A 25,876-nucleotide genomic window follows, 5' to 3' on the forward strand; every position below is an offset into this window, starting at 1 on the left:
CCTGTCCTTTTCTCTTCACTCATCAGACATGGGAAGTCCCACCCTCTGCAAACACTATCAGCACCTTCTATGCTCACCCACCAGGGCTCAGTGACACCTACGAGTTGTTCCCTCCTTGAATGTAACCTCCAGTTCACTGCGCCCTATGCGCCCTGCTCTGGGCATCCGTCCACAGACCCCAGAGCAATGGCATACTGAAGACAAAGTTCCTGCCCCTCTATCCTCCTGCCTTGCTCTCCCAGCCCCAGGAACTGGCCCCAGTCTGCAGGCAAACGTGCTCTTCCCAGCCCTCAGTGGGGCCACACAAGCCCTGGCCAAGGCTTATCACTTTACCACTGTATCTGGGGTCTAGAAGTGCATCTTCTTTAGCCACCCACAGGACCAGCTATTCTTTAAGAGGCCAACTTTCTTGAAGCTGGAAAAGTCTCCACCTCTACCTATGCTCCAAGATCTTCATTTTTATGTCCAAGACTTTGGAATTCCTCAATGACTGCATGAATTAGCAGGAGAAAGGGGCGGCTGTCACTCTACGGCTGACATCTTTTCTCTGATGGGTTCTCTGGGGAGGTAACACCCCACCATGATAAGCCACATCAGACTTCTCACTGCAATGACCACCTCTCACGAGGGTGGGGGCAGCCTGCTTCTTCATACTTATGAATACACTAAGTGATTCCAGATTCTTTGGTTGTATATAATTCTGCAATGCTGACTAAAAATTGCTAAAAATAGTAAACTTGGTAGTTCAAGTTCAGAAACCTTTTATTTTCACCAAACACAAAGACACAAAGGCACAGGGTGTATACCAGGCACATATGTCCTACGCATGTTGTAGCATATGTCAGAATTTCCTACAACATGCACAGATGGACATATGCTGACAGGGGTTATCTTACCCGCCTCCCTCACAGTCCGCCACGGGTCTGTCCACCCAGCCTCTCTGCCTTTGCCCACATGATTCTCCTCACTGGGAATGCTTCCTCCCTCTCCTCAGCCTGACTAGTAACGGGCCAGTATTCATGGCCCCTGGCACGCTCACCTCGGGAAACCTAGCTTGAACATTCCTCCTCCTCTGAACCACAGCATCAAGTCTGCCTCTCAATGACCCCAGTCTCCACGACTTTATTTCACGTGTCTCTAGAGCACAAACAGCTTGAACACAGGGACCGAGCCCTCGTCTTCCACCCATACCCACTGCCCAGCACAGCGTGAGGCTGAGCTTGCAGGCACCCGAGGAACCTGGCTGCTCCTCCTCAGCACTTGTTCGGCAGAGGCAGATGCTCTGCTATTTAAAGATCTCCCTGTGGACTGGGAGGGCAAGGTCAGAAGGACTCTGTTTGGTGACCTGGGGTCTGAGTCACTGATGTTCTCCCTGCGGAGACATCTAGGCTGCCTGGTAGGAAACTGCTTAGAAGCAAGGCAGAGGCAAGACTGGCTCACAGTGCTGCCCAGAGCCCTGGCCTCTTCCCTTAGGTTGGATCTCAGCATGCCAGCCTTCTGGTTTGTCTCTGGCTTCCAGGCAGCAGACAAAAGCACTGGCAGCTCCAGGGCATATGGAAGGGGATGAGGAGTCTGACAGTCCACGGTGGAGCCCAGCATCGGGTCATGACAGCATCCCCAGCTTCCCCTTTCCTACTCCTCCGGCCCTGAGCCACCGGGACAGGATGAGCCGAGTGTGAAGACTAACACAGTTCCAAGGCTGACCCAAGACTCGGGGACTGGCATTTAAACAAGTTGAGGACAAACAGCTGAGGCTGGGGGAAATGACCCTAACCCTGAGCCAGATTCCAGCTCTAAGGCTCCCCTGGACAGTCAACATGTTGTATCCTACACACCCACCTGGCCCCCGCCCCTGCCCCCGCCTGCTCAGCTACATGCAGCAAGGGGAACCAGACACAGCCGTGGCTCTTGAGTGGGCTCAACACTCACCCACTTTGCAATGGGGCAGCCGCGGGAGCTCTTTCCCTCCTTCCCCGTGTAGATGACTTTCTCGATCCGGATGGCTTTCCCCTTCTCTCCATACCTGAAGAGGGAGACAGAAGCCACCATTAGCACAGCAGAACCCCAAAGGAGAACAACGTTTGGTCAGAAGGCAGCCTCAGTGTGCTTTTGTTTGAGTTTCTGGTTACTGTCGGGGGCAACAGAGAAGAAAGAGAAAGGTTTAAATGTTATTTGGTACCTAAAGGCTCTGGAGACACAGTGGCCACTTCCAGGCTTCCAGGTTCACCTGTCCCTTCTCTGCTCCTGCCCATTGGGCCCCCTCTGATCCAGGGCAGAAGGACAGCCGAGCAGAATGTCCCTGATCGTTACCTCCGAACTCCAGAAGGGAACTGAAACCAAAGGCTAAACACGGACATTTGTATCCAGCCCTGTTAGCTGAGTCACAATGAGAGTTGGCTATTTATGAATATAACAAACAAAATAAATGGGGGAACCCTTATTACTCTCTTTGAATAATCCCCAGCTGATATTTGACCATGATGATGACAAACAGCTGAGGTTGGGGAGAAGTGGCTCCACTAAGCCCAAACGCCAGCTCTGAGGTTCCCCTGGACAGTAAACACATCTGGTTCCTGCACACATCACCTGCCTTGGCTCCCCTACACACTCAGGGCTTCAGAACCCCAGTTCTCTAGGACTGTCTAATCAACCACACTATATTCAGAGATGGTGCAACTATGGCCCCTGGAGTTGAACTGACTTATCCAAGGCCACACAACTACAAAGAGGCAGCAGCGGTCTAAGCACAGCCCTGGACATCAGACAGACTTGGGTGTGAGTGCCAGCCCTACCACTGTCTTGCTATATAACTGTGGCCAAATTACTAAACTTCTCTAAGCCTCAGTTTTCTCATCTGTAAAATGGAGATTAAAATGGCCCCCACCTCCTGGGCTTGGTAAAGATCAAACAATAGTCCACAGGGAGTATATTATTTAAAGTACTTTGAAGTTCCTGGCATGAGGGAAGAGTCCAATAAACAGTAATTATTTTTAATAATGTAAAAGCCATCTTACAGAATCTTATTTTTAACAGTTTTTTAGTTTCAGGTGCAATGTCATATCACCTGCAGATAATGGTCATTTGCCACCTATTCCTTTCTATTCTTTATAGCTCTAGCCATAAAGAAAGCACCTAAGATGGCCAGGTGCTTTCTTTTTTTTTTTTTCTTTCTTTTTGAGATGGAGTCTCACTCTGTCGCCCAGGCTGGAACGCAGTGGTGCAATCTCGGCTCATTGCAACCTCCGCTTCCCGGGTTCAAGCAGTTCTCTGCCTCAGCCTCCCGAGTAGCTGGGATTACAGGTACCCGCCACCACGCTCAGCTAATTTTTGTATTTTTAGTAAAGACAGGGTTTCACCATGTTGGCTAGGCTGGTCTTGAACTCCTGACCTCATGATCCACCCACCTCGGCCTCCCGAAGTGCTGGAATTACAGGTGTGAGCCACGCATGCCAGGCCTGGCCAAGTTGCTGAAGGGCTTGCGGGCATCTCTGCTTCTTCCCGACTTTACTGAAAATGTTTCCAACAATTCATCACTGAGCATGAAACTGGCTAACTTTGGGAAAGAGACAGATTTCTTTACTTTGAAGGGTGCTACTAAGAGTCTCCTGTCCTAAGGATTTTTAATCAAGAATTATTTTTATAAAATATATTTTTAACACATAAGGAGACAGATGATTGAATGTTTTTTATTCGAGCAATTAACACAGCATACTATAACTATCCTTGTATTTCTATAATAAATTCAATTTGATCATGATATGTTATTTTAATATACTATTTCATAGAGCATGAATGTTATCATAGCTTCTACAGTTCAGAATACACATATTCTTTATCTTACCCACTCCACTTCTAGGAATCTCCACCCCAGAAATAAACGTACAAATGCACCAAGCTTTAGGAACAAGATAATTCACTGTCTCATCAACAACAGAAAAATGAAACAACTTATATGTCTAACATGAGACTGGTTAAATACATTATAATAAATTTCACAAAAAATATCAATTTTCATACAATGAAAAACCATGTCCCATCAAAAATGATTAGGTACAATTGTATGTACTGACATGGAGAGAAATTAACTGGGGGGAAAAAGCAAGCTACAGACAGTGGGTATAATGGACCACATTTGGTTTAAAACTTCTCTATATACATATTAATACATTTATCTCTATATATACAAATATCTTTGTAAATGCTTAGAAAATATTGAAAAATAAGCATTGAACTTTAGAGCTTTATTCGTTCTTTAGACTTTTAAAGCCTTTGTTTCATTTTTGTAATTGAAAAAGAGAACAGAGTTTATAATTTTTAATTAATGAATTAATTTTTTAAAACAAGCTCTTGTCAGGACACAAAAATTTTTTCAAAATGCTGATCTCAGGTTCCTCTGAGTTCCATGTTCTCTATTTCACTCAAGATCTTAGCAAAAGGATGAAAAGTGTTTCTGATAATTACAACATTAAAATTCTAAGGCTCTGTTCGTCTCTTATAGAAAGCGTTTGGAGACAGGACTCAGGGGTTTATATAGCGTGATCTAGATGAAGAGGAAAAGATCACATAATGCTGCTTTTGTCTGGTTCCTGGACAACTTTCATTTCAACAAGCATTTATCAGGAAGCCACCCATAAGGGCAGGGCCTGGGCCCCTGGTGTGTCGTGGAGATCCCTGTTGGGAGAACAGCCTGAGGTGACCACACTCCTCTCGCTGAGACTGAAGCACTATCGCATTCCTCGCAGGAGGGTGAGCTGAGGACACTGCCACCACTTTCCAACCAGGTCCTTCCCCACCATCCCGCCCCTGAGAGAAACATGTCCTGCAGTGAACCTCGCATTAGACAAATAAAAGGGCCAAGCACTGTCTGATCAGCTAGACTTAAAACAAAACAAAACAAAACAAAAACAGAACTGTCTCTTTGTGTTTAAAGACAGCCAATCAACTCTCACTTTAGCTCTTTCCTCTTAAGTGCCTTACTTTTTGGCCTATCATGAAGAGGCCCTTCTAGTATTCAGATTAACTATTAGACCCTCAACTAAGTCTGCATAGATAGCCTGAAATCTTATTCTAAAGGATAACTAATCATACAAGCCAATCATCTTATTCTAAAGGATAACTGGCTCTCCAAGGGTGGTCCCAGGGCCAGCAGCATCAGCATCCCCTAGAAATTTGGTAGGAATGGAACACAGATTCTCAGGTCCCATCCCAGACCTGCTGGGTCAGAAACTTAGGTGGGGCCCAGTCATCTGTGCTTTAACAAACCCTCTAGAGACTCTGAGGCCCACTGAAGTCTGACAACCACTGCTCTAAGGCTTTGCCTTTTCAGGATTGTCTCTATCACACAGTAACGAGACCAGTTACCCCAAATATCAGAGAACCTGCTAGTGCAGTGTTGGTTCTTTGTTTCTAGAACAAGCATTTAATGAACTCCTAGGCTGCAGAGAATCTCCTTCCCAGACAGAACACACAAGGCTCTGTGCTGTGCACCGGTCTCAGATACGGGTTTGACAACTGACTCTAATTATCTATGAAGATAAGAACCTAGGTACCCACAAAGTATGACACTCATAAATAAGTTGGGACATTTTAGGATTTGCTTTCAACCTTCCCCTCCTTTCTCCAAATCTTTACTGGAAAAGCTAAGAGAACCAGGTTTCCCTGATTTCAGTTTATTTCCCCTCCCTGCCTTCAGCTAACTCCTGACAGCAGAGCAGTCCTGAAGAGAAAGGGTTGAGGAAGAGTCTAGGAAAAGAGACAGCCTAGACCTACCATTCACAAACTAGACCCCTACCCAGGGGATTTGCATCAATCACTCATTACTCTGCTTGTTCCAGAAAGGATCTTATGAAGATGTCTGTAAGATAAAACTAACAGGTGATGAAATCAGAGTAAAGGGCAAAAAAAGGTATGCTGGTACACAAAATACAATCAGTGGGGTTTTGTGTGTATTTTTGAGAGATAAGCCTGGAATATCTTGTTATATGAGAAATCCAAAAAAGCCTTGTTAGGATCATGTCAAAAACAAAACAAAATAAAACAAACAGACAAAAAAAAACCCAGAAGAATGAACCTGAATAGGTTCTACGGGCCAAAGATGAGAAATTACCTTCCTCCTGATGGGGTACACAAATCTGGCTCCAAGTTTACTAGCAGGCAACGTAAAGATGGAACTGCAATCTGTTACATGATTTGCAAGGTCCTTAAGATAAAAATAAACCAGTCGCTAAGGAAAAACACAAGTATTCCTGGTCTTGAGAGGAATTCCTCCCTTGGATCAGTTTCTGAAGAATCTACAGCTGGCTGTTATTTTTAAAGCAATCAGGGGGAAAAAAAAGACATATTTCAACCTTATCTTACCAAATTTAAAAGATCTCTTGATCCTTGTTTCAAAATACTTTTCCATAATGAAAAGTTGTTTAAGAGAGCTGTCTAGAAATCTTATAAAATTGTTACCCCAAAATACCCCAGAACAAAAAACCTGCCGCAGATCAAACTTGTACATTTGACTCCCCTGCAGCAAATGATAGTGTCAAGATTCCTTACAAAAATCACCGGCCCAGAAGCTGCCTGGTCTAATCTGCAAACTACAACACACAGGCATGTGAGCACATGCAGGCAAGCACGACAACACTGTACACAGCTTCAAATCTGTCTCATGCTCATGGACTCAGAAGTGCCCTCATACCAGGCTGGAATTTACAGACTGGTGAATATAAATGTTTCCAGATGGTCTAGGAAATTAAGAGTGATGACTGCAGATCACTGTCCTCCATGTATCTTACCTTTTATTTATTCAGAGAAGCTGTTATAGTCATTCAGCTCAAAATCATGTTCCCTGCTACACAGACAAGAGTATCTGGCTCCTTGCCAGGCATGGTGGCTCACACCTGTAAATCCCAGCACTTTGGGAGGCCAAGGCGGGCAGATCACCTGTGGTCAGGAGTTCAAGACCAGCCTGGCCAACATGGTGAAACCCCGTCTCTACTAAAAATACAAAAATTAGCCGGGAGTGGTGGCACGTACCTGTAGTTTCAGCTACTCGGGAGGCTGAGACAGGAAAATTGCTTGAACCTGGGAGGCAGAGGTTGCAGTGAGCTGAGACCACACCACTGCACTCCAAACTGGAGGACAGAGCAGATTCCGTCTCAAAAAAAAAAAAAAAAAAAAAAATGTTTGGCTCCCATGGTCAGACAAAATGGGGTTCCCAAATTTGCGACAACTCTAAGCCACGCAGCTTTCCACTTATCTGTATGTATATGTATGGGCAAGCATATGCTTATGTCTACATCATCTTAGCTTTTATTATTAAAATACTAATGTGGCCGGGCGCGGTGGCTCATGCCTGTAATCCCAGCACTTTGGGAGGCCGAGGCAGGTGGATCACAAGGTCAGGAGATCGAGACCATCCTGGCTAACACGGTGAAACCCCGTCTCTACTAAAAATACAAAAAATTAGTCGGGCGTGGTGGCGGGCGCCTGTAATCCCAGCTACTTGGGAGTCTGAGGCAGAATGGCGTGAACCCGGAGGCGGAGGTTGCAGTGAGCTGAGATTATGCCACTGTACCCCAGCCTGGGTGACAGCACGACTCCGTCTCAAAAAAAAAAAAACAAAAAAAAACTAATGCTTGTTCTAAAAAATGCAATCAGTGCATTTGTCTGTGAGGTGGTTAATGACTATCTACCTTTTCCACAGCACTCATGACAAGCACTAAGTGTTTCCACATATCAATTCATCAAATTCAGTTTATCCTCATGACACTCCTATAGTGTAAGTGTTTTTATCATCATCTCTATTTTGCAGATAAGAAAACTGAGTCACAGAAGAGCAGAACAACTTGCTAGGGACTCAGCAGTGAGTGGCAGGGCCAGGACTGGGCCTCAGTCTGGCTCAAGTCCCTGCTCTCAGCCCCTGAGCCACAGACTTGAACTCAGAGTGTTTACTAACTGCCGTGGACACGCACATGGATTTCCAAGTCTCCATCTGTATGAACTGCTCAAAAACCACAACTAGTAAACAGAAACCCTAGAGTCCTGAATTTGAATTGGGAGTGTCAATATAAACTCATATGTATGTAATCACTAAGCAGTAACAAAAATGAAAAATCCAGATTCAACATAGCTCTTTCTACTTAAGCACCCTAAAAACAATGAACAACCCCGTGTAGTCATGAGTGCCCCTAGTAGACAGAGTCTGTTTTCTAAATACTTTTTCCTCCAATAAAAGGAACCAGGACTTCTTGGATAAACGTACATTGTGAACCCAGGATATCTTGCCATATGAGAAATCAAGAAAGCTATGAAAGACCCCTGCGATCCTGTCCAAAGGATTCAGGGGACAACCTGAGTAGGTTTCCACTGGCCAGGAGTGAGACATTACATTCCTCTAGGGGAGGTAAAAAATTCCACCTATGAGGTAGTTTTGGAAAAAAAGGAAAAATAACCTGATCTCAATCAGGGCTTTCGGTCTAACTACCAATTTATAGGACATAGAGGCATGTTAAACACTTTTAACGATACCACAATACCACGGGAAAGCTATCAGCAAAATTCAGATGCAGGAAACTAACTCTACAGGACATAGAGCCATATAACCATAAAAACATTTCAAGACAGAGAGAAGCAGGGGGACATGAATTGGGCAGACCTACAGAATGAAAGAAACCCAGAAACAATGGAAGTGAGGCTCCCACAGTCAGCCTTCCCTAACCCCGTTATCAGGGTTTCCTTTCTGTATATTGTCTATTACAAGGCAATGAAAAATGAGAGGTGCTTAATATCCATATTCCATTAACAGCACACCCATTTCTCCTTGGACATCTGTGTATCACTCACCGCTCCTCCATGAGTTCCCGGATAGAGGCGACCGTGGGGCCAGATCCCAGGTGAGTATAATATGGACCTTCATCTTTCTCCACTATTTGTTCTGCAGAAACACAGAGAGTAAACACTTTTGGAATATCAATTAGTCAATATTAATTTAGAAAGGCAAACCACCAACAGGAAAGTTAATAGGCATGCTAGAAAACAGGAAACCCACATGGCTTATGAAAATGTGAAAAGGTGTTCAACTCCATTAGAAATCAGGAAATACAAATTAAAATCACAATAAAACACCATCACATATGGACCAAATTGGCAAAAATTTAAAAATCTGATAAAACCAAGTGTTGTCAAAGCTGTGATCTAAGCACTTTGGGATTCTGCCTACCATTATCCAATAAAGCTAAACAGTTGCATCCTGCCTGACCCAGTAATTCCATTTCTAGATACACACTCAAGACCAGGGGTCAGCAAGCTACTTCCCTCCAGTGAGCCACTGCACCTGGCCAAAAACATTTTGTTAAGTGAAAGAAGCCCTCCTCGGTAAATACCCAATCAAACTGAAGACAGAGGCTCAAACAGATACTTGTATGCCAATGTTCAGAGCAGCATTTATTCACCACAACTAAAAGGTGAAAACAACATAATCATCCATCAGCAGGTGGATGGATACATAAAATGCGTATGTCCACATGACAGAATATTACTCAGCCAAAAAAGGAATGAAGTTTTGATACATGCTATTACAAGGATGAACCTTAAGAACATTATGCCAAGTAAAATAAACCAGACACAAAGGACAAATACTGTAGGATTTCCCTGATATGAATTACCTAGAAGAGGCAGATTCCTAGAGACAGAAAGTAGATGAGAGGTTCTCAGGGGCTGGGAGGAGCAGGAAATGAGGGGTTATTGCTTAATGGGACAGAGTTTCTGTTTAGGCTGATGAAGTTTTGGAAACAGATAGTGGTGTCAGTTGCACAATACTGTGAATGTAATTAATGCCACTAAACTGTACACATAACATGATTAAAATGGCAAATTTAAGTTATACATACTTTACCACAATTTAAATAAAAGAAGTTCTGATACATGCTACAATATGGATGATCCTTGAAAACTTTTTTTTTTTTTTTTGAGATGGAGTTTTGCTCTTATTGCCTAGGCTGGAGTGCAATGGCGCGATCTTGGCTCACTGCAACCTCCGCCTCCCACGTTCAAGTGATTCTCATGCCTCAGCCTCCCAAGTAGCTGGGATTATAGGCATGCGCCACCACACCCAGCTAATTTTGTATTTTTAGTAGAGACGGAGTTTCACCATGTTGGCCAGGGCTGGTCTCGAACTCCTGGCCTCAGGTGATCCACTCGCCTCGGCCTCCCAAAGTGCTGGGATTACAGGCATAAGCCGCTGTGTCCCGCCAAAAACATTTTGTTAAGTGAAAGACGCCAGATACAAAACAGGTCACACATTGTATGATTCCATTTATATGAAATACTCAGAATAGGTAAATCTATAGAAACAAAAAAGCAAACTGGTGGTTGTTGCCAGAGGCTGGGGGCTGGGGGGTGGGGGTGGGTAGGAATGAGGAGTAACTGCTTAATGGGTGGGTAACAGGGTGTTTTTTTGGAGTCATGAAAATATTTTAAAACTGGAGGGAGATGTGGTCGTACAACATTGTGAATGTAAAATGTCACTGAAGTGTTCACTTTAAGATGGTTAATTTTACGTGAAGCTCAACTCAATTTGTAAAAAGGAACAAACCATTCATGTAACAACATGGATTAATTTTAAATGAGTTTTTCTAAGTGAAAGAAAACAGACCCAAAAGGCTACATAGTAGCGGCTTTGGAAAACAGTGATTTGGCTGGATATCAGGAGGCTAAAAACAAAAAAACTATACACACAGTGTACACCTACTGTACTACAGTTGGTAAGTTTGCTTCATATCTAAGAAGACATGACAATTAAATGTAATAGAGTATCCTACATTGGGTCCTATGACAGAAAAAGGACTACTGGTGGAAAAACTGATGAAATCCAAAAAATCTGTAGTTAACAGTATTGTATCAACATTAATTTCTTCGTTTTAAATACACCATAATTATATAAGACATTTACAAGCAAGAGAAGGTATATAAAGGGTATATAGGAACTCTCTGCACTAGCTTTGTAACTCTCCCATAAATGTAAAATTATTTCAAAATAAAGTATTTAAAAAGTAGAAGAAAAAAAGACAGTGAGCCATAATTTGCTGATCCTTAGGAGAAATCTTAGTCACACACATTAAAACCCACATACAAAGATTTTCACAGCAACACTGTCTACAAGAGTCAAAGCTGTAGACAGCCTGCTGTGGACTGAATGTTTGTGTCTCTCCCAAATTTGTATGTTGAAGCCTAATCCCCAGTGGGATAGCATTTGGAGGTAGGGCTTTGGGGAGGTAATTAGGTCAAGAGGGTGGCAGCCTCCTGAATGGGACTAGGGTCCTTATAGGAAGGGATACCAGAGAGCTTGCTTCCCCTTTCCCTCTCCCCTCCTGACTATGTGAGGATATAGCGAGGAGGTGGTGTCTACATGCTAGGAGAGGTCCCTCGACGGACACCAGATCTGCTGGTGCCTTGATCTTAGAATTCTCAGCCTCTACAGCTGTGAGAAATCAATGTTCATCGTTTAAACCACCCAGACTATGGGATTTTTTTCTAGAGACAAGGTCTCACCCTGGTGCCCAGGCTAGAGTGCAATGGCACTATCACAGCTCACTGCAGCTTTGACCTCCAAGGGTCAAGTGATCCTCCCACCTCAGCCTCCTGAGTAGCCGGGACTACAGGTGTGTACCACCACGCCTGGCAAATTTTTGTATTTTTGCCATGTTGCCCACGCTAGTCGCCAACTCCTGGGCTCAAGCTATCTGCCTGCCTTGGTCTCCCAAAGTGCTGGGATTACAGGCTTGAGACACTGGGACTGGCTGGTATTTTTGTTAAAATAGTCCAAATAAAGACACAGCCCATAATTCAGCAACAGTGGAATGGATTTCTCTTGAAATGCAGTAGTCATATTATGGAATATATTCAGCAATGAAAATCAGAAACCTGCAACAGCATGGTTGACTACAACAGCACAGTGAGTGAAAGCAGCACAACGCAGATGATACTGTCTAGCTGTGTCCCCACCCAAATCTCATCTTGAATTGTAGCTCCCATAATTCTGTGTTGTGGGAGGGACCTGGTGAGAGATACCTGAATCATGGAGGCAGTTTCCCCCATACTGTTCTCATGGTAGTGAATAAGTCTCATGAGATCTGATGGTTTGATAAGGGGAAACCCCCTTCACTTGGCTCTCATTCTCTCTTGTCTGCTGTCATGTAAGACGTGCCTCTCACCATGATTGTGAGGCCTCCCCAGCCATGTGGAACTGTGAGTCCATTAAATCTCTTTTTCTTTATAAATTACCCAATCTCAGGTGTGTCTTTATCAGCAGCGTGAAAATGGACTAATACAGCAGAATACAGTTAAGATTCCATTTAAATGATATTCAGTAACAGACTCAAACTATACTGCTTAGAGATCCATACATAGTGAGTAAAAACTACTAGGCTGAAATATGAAATTGCAGACAGTCAATGATTTTTGACCTATCAAAAAGTGATATGGTTCAACTTAATAAAAAGAAAAGCAAGGAAATCATTGTCACAAAAGTTAAGAGAATGGTTACTTCTAGGGGATGGAAGAGGAATATGATTAGAAAGGCATACAAGTCTGGGCACGGTGGCTCACACCTGTAATCCCAGCACTTTAGGAGGCCAAGGGGAGGATCACTTGAGTCCAGGAGTTTGAGACCAGGCTGAGCAACATAGTGAGACCCTGACAATACAAACAAACAAATAACAACAATAAAAACCTAGCCAGGCTTGTTGGTATGTGCCTATAGTCCCAGCTACTTGGAAAGTTGAGGCAGGAGGATCACTTGATACCAGGAGTTCAAGGCTGCAGTGAGCTATGATTGCACCACTGCACTCCTGCCTGCGTGACAGAGCAAGACCCTGCATCAAGGAAAAAATAATAATAAGAAGAAAGGGCATAGAGGCAACTCCTGGGGGGCTAGAAGTGGTCTATTTCTTGATCCAGGTGGTGGTCACACAGGTTCATTTTATAAAATTTCATTAAACTCTACTTTCCTATGTTATATAAAACACAATTTTTTAAATGTAAAAAATTAATTTAATACCTATTTTATCCAGATCATTATGCTCAGCTTTATGGGGCATACAAGATAGAATAATACCTGACTGTTGCCTTTAAAAACTGTATGATCTAGCCAGGCAGACAAGACCTATACATAAGATACCTAATGGCATTTCCTATCAATAGGGAAAGATAAAACTTTCAATGCGTAGTGTTAGGACAACTGGGGGAAAAAAGTTTGATCCATACTTAGTATCTTCTCCCCCAAATCCATTCCAAATGGCTGAAAGATTAAAATACACAAAAAATTAAACTGTACACGTGCTACAAGGAAAAAAATGGAAGTTTTCAAAAATAATCATGAAGAAGGGTCTTCTCTAAGTATGGCATAAAATTCCAAAGCCACTCCCAAAAATAAATAAATAAAACCCTGATAAATCAACTGAAGAAAAACTTTGTAGTAACTACTGAAAGTCAAGCTGAAAGACAAACATCACACTGGGAAGAGAGATCTGGAACTCATATCAGCCAAAAGGCTAATTTCCTTAATATATCAAGAGCTACTATAGCTGAACAAGGTCAACAACACAAGAGAAAAATGAAAAAAAGATACCAATGGTTCTTGAAAAATGGCTCAAACATGCGTAAAGCTACAATGAGATGTCATTTTCCCTCTTTCAGAGGAGTCCCTATCAAAAAGTCTGATAAGTCATTGTGTTGGTGAGGATACAGGCAGTATAAAGAATAATTTAGCAATACATTAAAATGACAAATGCATAATCTGTTTGAATTAGCAATATCAAAGAATTTCAAATTCCTTAAAAAATTTATTTCTAGGAATTCCGTGATAATTGTATATGTAAAAAATGACCTATGTAACAAGAATACTCATTATATCATTGTTTGTAATGGAAAAATACCAGAAATAACCTAAATGTCCATTATTATGGACTAGTTAAATGTATTACAGCATATCCATATAACGAAATATTGAGCAGTTGTCAAAAGGAATTAAGCAGCTTCAGATTTACTGACAGAAAATGACCTCCGAGATATTTTAAGTGGGAGAAAAAAAAATTTCAGTACGGTATGTATAAGATGCTACAGTTCGTGTACACACAATCACATATACATTTGTACATACACACACGTACAAGCATAAAGGTATATACATATGTCTTTACGAACTCTAAGAATAGCAAAGTAAAAGCAAGTTTAAACTGAGTTCAGTTGTGTTCCAGTAAAAAAACAAAACAAAACAAAACAAAAAAAAAAAACGGTTAGCCATGGAGTGTGCAGCCAAGCAGATGACCTGACCTGATCAAAGTAGCTTGCCACTGACGGCGTCTACTCATGGAGGCTCCTCACCCCTCCCTACTGTCCTGGGTCAGGCTCTTGCCTCAATTATCGCCATGATCTCCTAACAGTTGGTCTGAGCCCTCCTAAGTCATCCTACCCAATACCACTAGTTATAGTCCCCAAACAGAAATCTGTTTACATCACTTTCCATTGATGATGCCACGCTGGACAGAAGACAGAATCCAAATTTCAGAATGTGGTCCACAAAGTCCCCACCACACCATCTCCACACACCTCCCTGCCTTGCAACCTGTCCCAGCCACCAAGGGCTCTGCCACACAACCACTTGGTATCCCATGTCCTTAAATATGTTTTCTCATTGACAACAGTGCCTTTCTGGATCTCTCCTTTTGGAAAAACTCATTTTTTTTTTCCTTTCTTTCCTTGCAGCTCCAGCTCCAAGAAAGGGCCTAGTTTAAATGCCACTTTTTCTGTGAAGCCCTATTGAACTTTCTCAGGCTGTTTTCCCTCTGGACTTCTAAAGCATCTTGTATACAATGTCAATTATCGAGGCATGTATATGTATTTTACATAATTGTTACGTAATTGTTAATGTAGCACAGAATAACAAATACTGATCTTACAGACGGAAACCTGGGCAACTACAATGAGTTACCTTCCCAACCTGTCTAATCCTCATGCCTCTATGTGTAAAATACACAAAGGGCTTAGCACAGTATTTGACAGATAACATAAGCTCAATAGGTAGCTGTTGTCCGGGCTCCACCAAACAAATTATGTGACTGTGGGCAAATTACACAACCTTTATGAGCCTCAACATAGTTAAAATAATGTTTTTACATAAGAGAATTGTTGAAGATTAGATGAGATGCAAGGTACCCGTGCTTAAACATTTCATGAATGAGTATTTTCAACTAAAGTGTTAGAAATGACTCATTCCAAATGGGCACTATTTTGAACCATAAGATAGAATTACAGAAGGATGCATGTGAAGAGGTGGGGAGAGGAGAAGGCCAAGGGAGAGCAGGGGGGAGTGGGGAGGGGGAGGGAGAGAAAGAGAATATAAGAATATGGGTGCTGGAGGCAGTGGTCTGAAAGCTCTTTATAGGTGCTAGGAGACCACACAGTATACAGAAAATAGAACATAAGAATATGCCAGAACTTCTGGGCTCTGTTCCAGTTTCTATTGTCTGGAGAGAATTCAAAGTAACAAATTGACTGCAGGGTCTTAAGCTGGGAAGAGAAACATCATGTAGCTTTTGGTGACCACCTTCTGCCCTAAGTCACAAAAACTCAAAACTTACATGATTAAGGACAGAGAAAGGAGATTTTCAAGGAGAAGGCACAAACTAAATCTTAGCAACTCCATCCCAATAGCTGGAAAACAAGATACGAAGATCTAAAACCAAGACAATCTAGAACTGGCTGGTCAGGTTTCTCTGGGAAGCCACTAAAACATAAAGGGCAGAGAAAGCTCCAAGTGCCAAACAAAACCAAAGCCACTTTCAGCAGTTTACAGGGCAGCCCAAGGAGTCTCTTAAAAGCATTGTTTCTTTTACTTATGTCTCCTCCCCTGAGTATAAGGGAAAAGATATTCTAGAAAAGAAATCTGACAACAAAGTTGCTGACTTACAACAAAGTTATAAAACTAGTATACATGTACAAATTTAATTATCCTCATATATGTTATATGAGGATATATATTATAGATATCATTATATATATTATCTTCTGTGCATGCATATGTGTAACATATATATATATACACTACCACCATCAATTTCTTGTTATGTAAATGTCTCATTTTCATATAGTTTTCATTTTATATATTGAATAAATGTTATATATGGTACTTAAAGATCCTGAGCTAGGAACTAAGATATTAAGTATCTTATTAAGTATAAGATAAAGGAGATACAAATATAAAAATCAAAGAAGTAAAACCTCTGTATTGTTAAGTCTGAATTATAAATATCATTATGAACTCAGGTCCTGTCCGCTGGAGAAACATAAGAGCAATGACATTCTAGTAGCTGTAAGTATCCCTAGCTCTCTGGTTTTGATTTCTAAACACCATTATCCTTTAAAAGGAACCAGGTGGGCCGGGCACGGTGGCTCACACCTGAAATCCCAGCACTTTGGGAGGCCAAGGCAGGCAGATCACGAGGTCAGGAGATCAAGACCATTTTGGCTAACACGGTGAAATCCCATCTCTACTAAAAATACAAAAATTAGCTGGCATGGCGGCGGGTGCCTGTAGCCCCAGCTATTCAGGAGGCTGAGGCAGGAGAATCACTTGAACCTGGGAGGCAGAGGTTGCAGTGAGCTGAGATTGCGCCACTGCACTCCAGCCTCGAGACAGAGCGAGGCTCTGTCTAAAAAAAGAAAAAGAAAAGAGAAGAGAAGAGGAAAGGCAAGAAAGGGAAAGAAAAGGAAAGAAGGAAAGAAAGAAAAGAAAAGAGAAAGAAAGAAGAAAAGAAAAGAAAAAAGAAAAAGAAAGAAAGAAAAAAGAAAAGAAAAGAGAGAAAGAGAAGGAAGGAAGGAAGGACGGAAGGAAGGACGGACGAACCAGGTGACCAAGCCAAAAAATAAAAATAAAAAAGAAACCAGGTGGCCTTGGAGAAATGGTTAATTCAAGGTCTGAGGCAGGAAAAGTATGATGTGCCCTGGATATTTCTTGTTGAACAAAAAGCAAAGAAATGATCAAAGAATGATCTGAGGTGAGGTATGTCCAAAGACCACAGGAACTGGCTTGAAGGGGCATCCCACTGGCCAAATTTGGGACAATCTGAGCAAAAAGAATGACTGTAACTAAAACACATTAAATATATAAATATTCATTAGTCCACAATGATGTTCAAAAAAGAGAAAAGAGGAAAAAATAACAAACACTCCTTTGTCCTTGAAGGTGACTATTCACTTCACTTTCATTTCAACTGCTATAATATGCATAATTTCTATGAGTTACCATTAAAAGATAAACCTTGTCACTTAAACCATGGCAATACTATCATAATCACTTTCACTTTTTATCTCATATTCATTGAAAAAGCTTTTAGACTTGCTTAGATGGATCTATCACTATATATACATAAAGAGAAAAATACAAGCTAAATACAGTAAATGAGTTGCATGTTTTCAGGAATACAGTTGACTCTTGAACAACATGGAGGTTAGGGGCATCAAGTCCCAAGTGTGGTTGAAAACCTACATATATCTGTTGACTTCCCTGAAACTTTACTAATAGCCTACTGTTGACTGGAAGTCTTACTGATAACAGATAATTAACACATAGACTAGTATCTACATATATTTTACGCATTTGTGACATATTTACCATTTATTAAGAACTTTTTTCAGTATTTCTAGGCTATGCATTTTGTTCGTCAGTTTTTTAAAATTTTTTACACGTCTCCAAAAAATGTTCCAGTATATTTATTGAAAAAAAAAAATCTGGGCCAGCTGTGGTGGTTCATGCCTAAAATCTCAGCACTTTGGGAGGCTGCGGTGGGCAGACTGCTTGAGCCTAGCCTGGGCAACATGGTGAAACCCCACCTCTATCAAAAAACAAATAAACAAAAATTAGGCAGGTGTGGTGGCAAGCACGCCTGTAGTCCCAGCTACTCAAACGGCTGAGGTGGGAGGATCACTTGAGCCTGGGAGGCAGAGGTTGTAGTGAGTGGGGATCACACCACTGCACTCCAGCCTGGGAGACAGAGTAAGTAAGACCTTGTCTCAAAAAAAATAAAAAAGAAATGCTCAGAAGCTTAGTTTCCATGTTTCTACACACAATAACTTTGTTTCAACACTGAATCACACTGTATTCTTTTTGAAGACAATTTAAACAGTATTTAATCTTAACACACATAATACTAACTATATTCATAACTCACTGAGATAACAATATGAAAAGCTATGACCAAATTCATGCGTGTATACGGGTGCCATAATGGCCACTTGGCCAACAACTAGTATAAGACATCATTGATTATAAGCTATATTCTGACTTCAGAGAGCTTTGAGATGTTTTTTAAGTAGTATAAAGCCACATATGCTCACACTTCTTCCAACTGATGAAATGGGATACTAAGCCAACTCTTATATTCTGACAATTGGTAATTAAGGGGAAAATTATGCATTATCCTGGCTTTCTTACTTAGAAAGTAATCAAATGAAAAACAGCACTTTTTTTGGTAAGAACTCTAAAGATAAGATCTACCCTTCTTTTAGAATCTATTTTACTTATTTTATTTTTGTCTGTAGAGATGGGCTTTGTTGCCCAGGTTGGTCTCAAACTCCTGGGTTCAAGTGATCCTCCCACTTCGGCCTCCCAAAGTGCTGGGATTGTAGGCAGAGGTATTGCACCAGCCCAGATCTGCCCTCTGAAACTTTTAGCTGCATGATACAGTATGTTTAGTATGTTGTACAGCAGATCTCTAGAACTTACGCATCTTGCATAACTGTAACTTTATACCCACGGAACAACTCATCTCCCCCTCCCCCATCCCTTAGCAATCGCATTCTATTTGCTACTTCTATAAGTCTATTTTACAAAAACTCATATAAGTGGAATCATGCAGCATTTGTCCTTCTGTGACTGAATTATTGAGCATCTTTCAGGTTTTGTAAGGTATTAAATGTAAAAAAAGGATGGACAGAATTAGAATATCATCAGTTTGCAATCCCTAATGAAAAATTAACTTACACAAGGATTATCAGTAGACATGATATGACTAAAGACTGATGGGGAACTGGATAATCACATGGTGGTGAATTATTGCCTGACAAATTATTTGCTGGACACAAAGGGGAAAACATAACTTTATAATGGCAAGACCTGGCTCTTGCTCTTACCACCTTAACCTAGTGACAACTGGGCTTCACCAACAGTGGGAATTAGACTTCTCAAAGTGATCTTACATGAGAAGCCTGGCATACTCCATTAAAAAAAAAAAGTTTTAGGCCAGGTATGGTGGCTCAGGCCTGTAATCCCAACACTCTGGGAAGCTGAGGCGGGTAGATCACTTGAGGTCAGGAGTTAGAGACCAGCCTGGTCAACATGGTGAAACCTCATCTCCACCAAAAATACAAAAATTAGCCGGGCGGGGTGGTGCATGCCTGTAACCCCAGCTACTCGGGAGTCTGAGGCAGGAGTATGGCTTGAACCCAGGAGGCGGAGGTTACAATGAGACGAGATTGCACCACTGCACTCCAGCCTGGGTGACAGAGTGATACTCTGTCTCAAAAAAAAAAAAAAAAAAAGTTTCACCTGAACTTAACCAAGTATTTAGATCCTTCAGCATATGGTTCTCTTTTTTCTCACAGTGAAACAAGGTTTACTAACCTTCTTGGTGCTCTTTAATGCTATTCAATCTTAAATTCAACAGGCGACTTTACCCTACTTACATTCATTGTTATAACATATATTTCTGGCATTTTACGTTTTCCATGTTTAATGCTTCCTTGTCTTCTTCGTTTGCTGCAGATTTTGTATTTTCTATTTCCCCCACCAGCACCATCCCTGGTAATCTGGAAAATCTATAGTATGTTTTTAAAAATGCTAAAAGTACTTCTAAAGAGAAAAGTTAGCACCTCTATAATTTCTCCCACCTCCTCCTTTACTTCTGCTTTTCACTGGTATCCTCAGGAAGATATTTCCCTCTGCTACATGTTAAGATGTTTAACATAAAAATATATCTTAAGTAGAGTTTAAGTAAATATCTTTTGTTTTAGAAAAATAACTGTCATTTAAAGTTAGACTTTACATTTGAACAGATTCAGTGTTCATTGCCAGCCTCTCCATACTACAACTTCCCCATCTATTATTATTTTGATTCATCTCTAGAAAATTTGAGTTCTTGCATATTTAAAAATGTTTTTATGAAGACTTTACATACGGATGGTGACTTAAGTAAGTCGAACTTGGATCAAACTTTTTAATCTCAATACGCTACTCTGAGAACTGCAATACACGTATCCAACTAAGGACCCATATATCCAAAATAAAGAACCCTTACCACTCAATAAGAAAAACAATAGAGAAATGGGCTTGAACAGCAACTTGAATGACTTGAACAGGAACTTGAACAGAAATGACTTGAACAGGAACTCTACAAAAGACGGCATATGACAAACTGCTCACCCTCATTAGGCATCAGGGAAATTCAAATTAAAACGACAGTGAGATACTATTATACATCTACCAAAATGGCAAAGACTGGATGGCACCATTTGCTTGTGAGAATGTGGAGCAATGCTGGTGGGAGCTTAAACTGTAACAACCACTTTGGAAGACCAATGGTACCTACTAAAGCTGAACACACACAATTTCAGTCCTAGGTAAATACCTAAGTATACACATGCATACATAAATGCACCAAGAGACAGGTATAAGAATGTCTTATATCAGCATGATTCATAACAACCCCAAGTTGGAAACAACCCAAAAGACCATCAGCGACCTACTGGATACACTGTGGTGTATTCAAAAAATGGAATACCGTACAGCTATGAGAATGAACGATGGGGCAGATAACAAATGTACATACATACAGATAACACAGGGCCCAGGCACGGTGGCTCACACCTGCAATCCCAGCATGCTGGGAGGCGAAGGTGAGAGACTAGCCTGGGCAACAAAGAGAGACCTTGTCTCTAAAAAAAATTTAAAAATTTGCCAGGCAAAGTGGCATGTGCCTGTAGTCCCACCTACTTGGGAGGTGTGCGGATCGCTTGAGCCAACGAGTTCATGGTTGCAGTGAGCTATGATCACATCGCTGTACTCTGGCTTGGACAGCAGTGACATCCTGTCTCTCTAAAAATAAATAGGTCAGGCATGGTGGCTCACACCTGTAATCCCAGCACTTTGGGAGGCCAAGGCAGGCAGATCACCTGAGGTCAGGAGTTCGAGACCAGCCTGGCCAATCTGGTGAAACCCTGTCTCTACTAAAAAAATACAAGTTAGCCAGGTGTGGTGGCGCATGCGTGTAGTCCCAGCTACTCTGGAGTCTGAGCCAGGAGAATCACCTGAACCGGGGAGGCGAAGGTTGCAGTAAGCTGATATTGCATCACTATGCTCCAGCCTGGTCAACACAGTGAGACTCTATCTCAAAAAAAAAAAAAAAAATTAAATAAATAAAATAAAAACACAATATAGATGAACCTCACAAACACATCATTGAGCAAAAGCCAAAATATGAAAGAGCATATGATACATATTCATGATTTCATTGTATGAAGTTCAAGAACAGGCAAAACTGATCAGTGTGGTAAGAAGTTAGAATAGAATAGTTACCCTAGGACAGGGGTCAGCAAACTTACTCTGCTAAGCACCAGACAGTACACATCTTAGGCTCTGCAATCTCAGGGGCAACTACTCAACTGTGCTGTTGTAGTGCAAAAGTGGTTATAGACAACAGATCAACAAATGAGCCTGGCCATGTTTTAATAAAACTTTACAGACTCTGGTATTTTCATGAGTCATGAAATGTTATTCTTCAACTGACTTTTTTTTTCAACCATTTAAAAACATAAAAATCCCTTTTATACATGAATGTGGGCCAGGTTTGGTCTGCAGGCTGCCAGCCTATGCTTTAGGGGATTGGGTGGCATGTGCCTGGAGGGGTGGACTTTGGAGGCTTCTGAGATGCTGGTAAAATTCTGTTCTGCTATTTACATGAGTGTGTGTCTTTTATAAAACACTCAATACAGAGCTGTACACTTGTGATTTACATACCTTCCTGTAGGCGTATTTCAATACAAAATGTTTTTTGAAAGTGCTTTTAAAAGAGAAAAAAATTTAAAAATTAAAAAAACATTTGTCTACAAAAACCTAATATATGTGACCAACTTTTTTTTTTTTTTTTTTAACTTGTAGGTGATTCTTCACCCTTGAAATTTAATAAGTTAATCACCATTGTTATTTGTCAAATTTCCCTCATTTTCCCTGGGACATGATAACTTATTATAACAACTTTTCACTTCAAAAATGTTTTCTATTCTACCTATGACTCTCACGTTTGTTCAGTTCGCTCCACACTGTTCGCCGAGAACGCCGAGTGTTCCCAAGATTCCCACCAGAATGAATCTGCGTGTGGGGTCCCTACTGTCCCTCTCTTCTTCTTCCCTCGCTGTACGCCACAGCGATACTGTTCGTTTCTACATTTTCCTGTTTTGGGGTGAACTTTCAAGACCATGCCTCTTCCTCACCGATCTGCTTTTCCTGTTAACTCTGATTCTGCTTTTTGTAGCTTCTTAATGCACTTTTTATGTGCTTTGTAATGGCATGGTTCTTCTGGAATTTAATCCATAACTCTCACGACTTCTTTATAACTTAGCACCTCATCTTTCATTTTTTATTTCATAGCGACTGTTTTCTTCAACTTCCCTGAAGATAAAAGCGGTTTAAACAATTCCTGTATTTTCTCATGTAAATTTTCTCTTTTTAGCTAAAGTATTTGTTTGCAACTAAGCTTGTTAACACTAATGAAAATGTACAAAGAATTATAAATTTTCATATTAAATGTTATATTAGTTCCTCCACTTTTCCTACAGAATTTGAATGGCTACCATGTTGATTTTGTTTGTTTGTTAATCAATCTTCTCACAGGAGAAGCTGATCTCTAGTTTCCCCCCCTTGGCAGAACTGACATTTTGGATCAACTAGTTCCTTACTGTAGGGGCTGTTAGGAGGTTTAGCAGCATCCCTAGCTTCTAGACGCCAGTAGTACCACACCACTTGTGATGACCAAAAATGTCCTCAGATATTGCCAAATGTCCCCTGGGGGAGAGGAATGGAAAGCCTCCAATTGAAAGCCACTGGTCTATACTCATTTGCCCAAAAATAGAGTGGGAAGAATTTCCTTACTCCTGTTTACCTGGACAGTGCTCAAATTCTGTCCTTAAAAATTCAGCTAGATAACTGGATGCTGTAGAGGTTTCAATTATTAGTTTGAAAGTTCAGCAGTCTGAGAGGGGATAGGAGAACTGGGGCTGGCTGTGGACAATTGCGACTGGGAAATTTCATCTCCAAGCCCTTTGTCTGTTGGAGCCAATGACTCTAAATTTTTATGTGTATGTTGAGGGTTGGGTTGTACTCTGTCCTGATGCAGAGAGACACTCTTAGGATTTTGGTTCATTCCCTCGAAAGGGACTGAGCTGGTCACTCTGATAAGATGTCAAGTTAAAATAAAGCCCCACAGTTGGCAGGATTTTTGTTTGGTGGTTCAGCAAATATTTTTTCTTTGCACAATAGCCTTTTCGGTACTGTTGACCCTCAGCTACAAAGCCAGCTCTTAGGATATTATTTCCCATCTCTCCAGCCCACCATCCTCATCCTCAGCCCAGACCTTATCCCCTTCAAAAGCTGGAGCAAATGGGGAACATGCTCTGCCTGCATTCCCTGGTTTCCAGAGAGCATGGCTTCTAGACGGTGGTCTCCCATCTTCCAGCCCATTTCTCCAAGTTGTGGGGTCCCTCTGTTATTTTTCCCAACACTGGGAGTTGTGTACTCAGTGTGTCATTCTTTAATTCAATTTCATCTCAAAGTGGCAGACAGCCCTTGGAATTCATGGTTGAAGATTGGGGCTATTCCCAAATTTCAGCTGATGAAACCTTTTCCTCTATTTTTATTGATTTGGTTCCTTTCCCAGGTTTCAGGAAAGGAGTATTTTACCATCTTGCTGTTAAGTCACTATTTTACCTTGTAGTTCCCAGGGTAAATATTTCTTCCTTCTCCATAAAGGTAAAGTGGCATCGCTGGGAAATGGCTCAACTCTTCTTAAAGAAAAATCTATTTTATGTCTTGTTTTGATCACTGAGAGAAGAAGTGAAGGTGGTTCTTTTTTTTCCCCCCTTTCTAAAATACATGGTAGAAAGCTCTGGGGGAGAGCTCAGGAGAGCAAAATCCAATTTTTGAGAAAATGCTCGTTATACGGCTTTAAGTGTTTTTTCTTAACCTTGTGCACTTAATTCTATACTCATTAAAATAGAAAAATATGTTCTGTTCCATTTCTGCTCTAGGCTGGGGAGAGAATGAATATATCCTTTCTGCTATCAGCAAGAGACACTTAACACAAGAAACCACTCATTACTACCTAACAGAAAGAGAGATGCTTAATTTCTAAAAGAACCTTCCACCTTTCCGCACTCTCTACACACAGACTAAGGCATCCACATTTTTCCAGTGGGGAACCAGTGGCCAGGAATATACACAGGAGCACAGCTGAAGCATTTCTTTTTTATGACATTAGTACAGAGAGATGTATACAATTAATGTATATTAATGTTATTATATTAATCTGTATACAGATGTCAAGATCACACAAAGGCTCCATTTGTACCTATCTACTCTTTCCAAACAATCCTACATAATTGCCCCAGTTTCTTAGTTCATTATCTGTTGTTTATAACAGAATACCTGAAACTGGGTAATTTATAAAGGAGAGGAATCTATCTGGAGTCTGAGAAGTCCAAGGTCAAGGGGCCACACCTGTTGAGGCCCTTCGTGTTGATGGGGACTCTGCAGAGTCTCAGGTGGTGCAGGACACATGGTGAGGGGCTGGGTGTGCCAGCTCAGGTCTCTCTTCCCTTTCTGAATAGAGCTACCAGTCCCACTGCCACGCTAACCTGTTAATCCATTAACCCATTAACCCATGAATGAATTAATCCATTCATGAGGATAAAGCCTGCATCACCCAATCACCTCTTAAAGGCCACTCCTCTCAATACTGCCTTTAGGGGATTAAGTTTCAACATAAGTTTGGGGAAACAAAAACATTCAAACCACAGAACTCAGTTTCCTGATATAATTTTAGCGGACTTAACGCTGAAGAGCATAAGATTATATAGATAATCAGATTCCACTTTAATGACAGTCAATGACTGCTAGCATGATGCCTCCTGATAGTTAACAAAGCCACAGCCACCGGCAGGTAGAATGTTAGGCCCTACTCTGGATCAGGTGTGCTGGATGAATTTTTTAACACTAAAATCTCAGGTCAGCTGCCTGTGAAACCATGTACAGCATGCTGGGCCTTTATAATAATGGGCATATTCAAGACCATAAACATTAAAGGTAAGGAGATCATTCCTAAACCCATTTGACACCTTCGCAGAGTATAAATATGGAGGTAGAATAAGGCTGACCAGTTGACCAAAAAATATGAAGGGTACTTGCCATAGGCTTAGCACCAGTCTAGATGCTTTATAAATACAACACGTGGCCAGGCACGGTGGCTCACTCCTGTAATCCTAGCACTCTGGGAGTCCAAGGTGGGTGGATCGCTTGAGCCCAGGAGTTCAAGATCAGCCTGGGCAACATGGCAAGACCCCATCTCCTCTACAAAAAATGTAAAAAATTAGCCAGGCATAGTGGTGCATGCCTGTAGTCCTGGCTACTTGGGAGGCTGAGGCAGGAGGATCGCTCAAGCCTAGGAGGTCAAGGCTGCAGTGAGCTGTGAGTATGCCACTGCTCTCCAGCCTGAGTGACAGAGTGAGACCCCATCTGAAACAACAACAACAACAACAACAACAACAAATGCAGTCCTTGTGCTTA

At 41.5% G+C, this 25,876-nt stretch overlaps 1 protein-coding gene across 4 annotated transcripts in view; it reads right to left on the minus strand.

Moving 5' to 3' along the window:
• TET3 (tet methylcytosine dioxygenase 3) overlaps positions 1 to 25,876 on the minus strand; it is a 114,554-nt gene that overhangs the window by 21,536 nt on the left and 67,142 nt on the right. For all 4 annotated transcript variants that reach the window (XM_054548039.1, XM_002811898.5, XM_054548040.2 and 1 more), the window contains 2 exons: positions 8,833 to 8,923; positions 1,930 to 2,023 (listed from right to left, as the gene is read on the minus strand). In XM_054548039.1, the coding sequence (XP_054404014.1) occupies positions 1,930 to 2,023; positions 8,833 to 8,923 (185 nt within the window). The remainder of the gene's footprint in view (positions 1 to 1,929; positions 2,024 to 8,832; positions 8,924 to 25,876) is intronic.

The sequence above is a fragment of the Pongo abelii genome, chromosome 12, assembly GCF_028885655.2.
Source record: "Pongo abelii isolate AG06213 chromosome 12, NHGRI_mPonAbe1-v2.0_pri, whole genome shotgun sequence".
Classification (NCBI taxonomy): Eukaryota; Metazoa; Chordata; class Mammalia; order Primates; family Hominidae; genus Pongo; species Pongo abelii.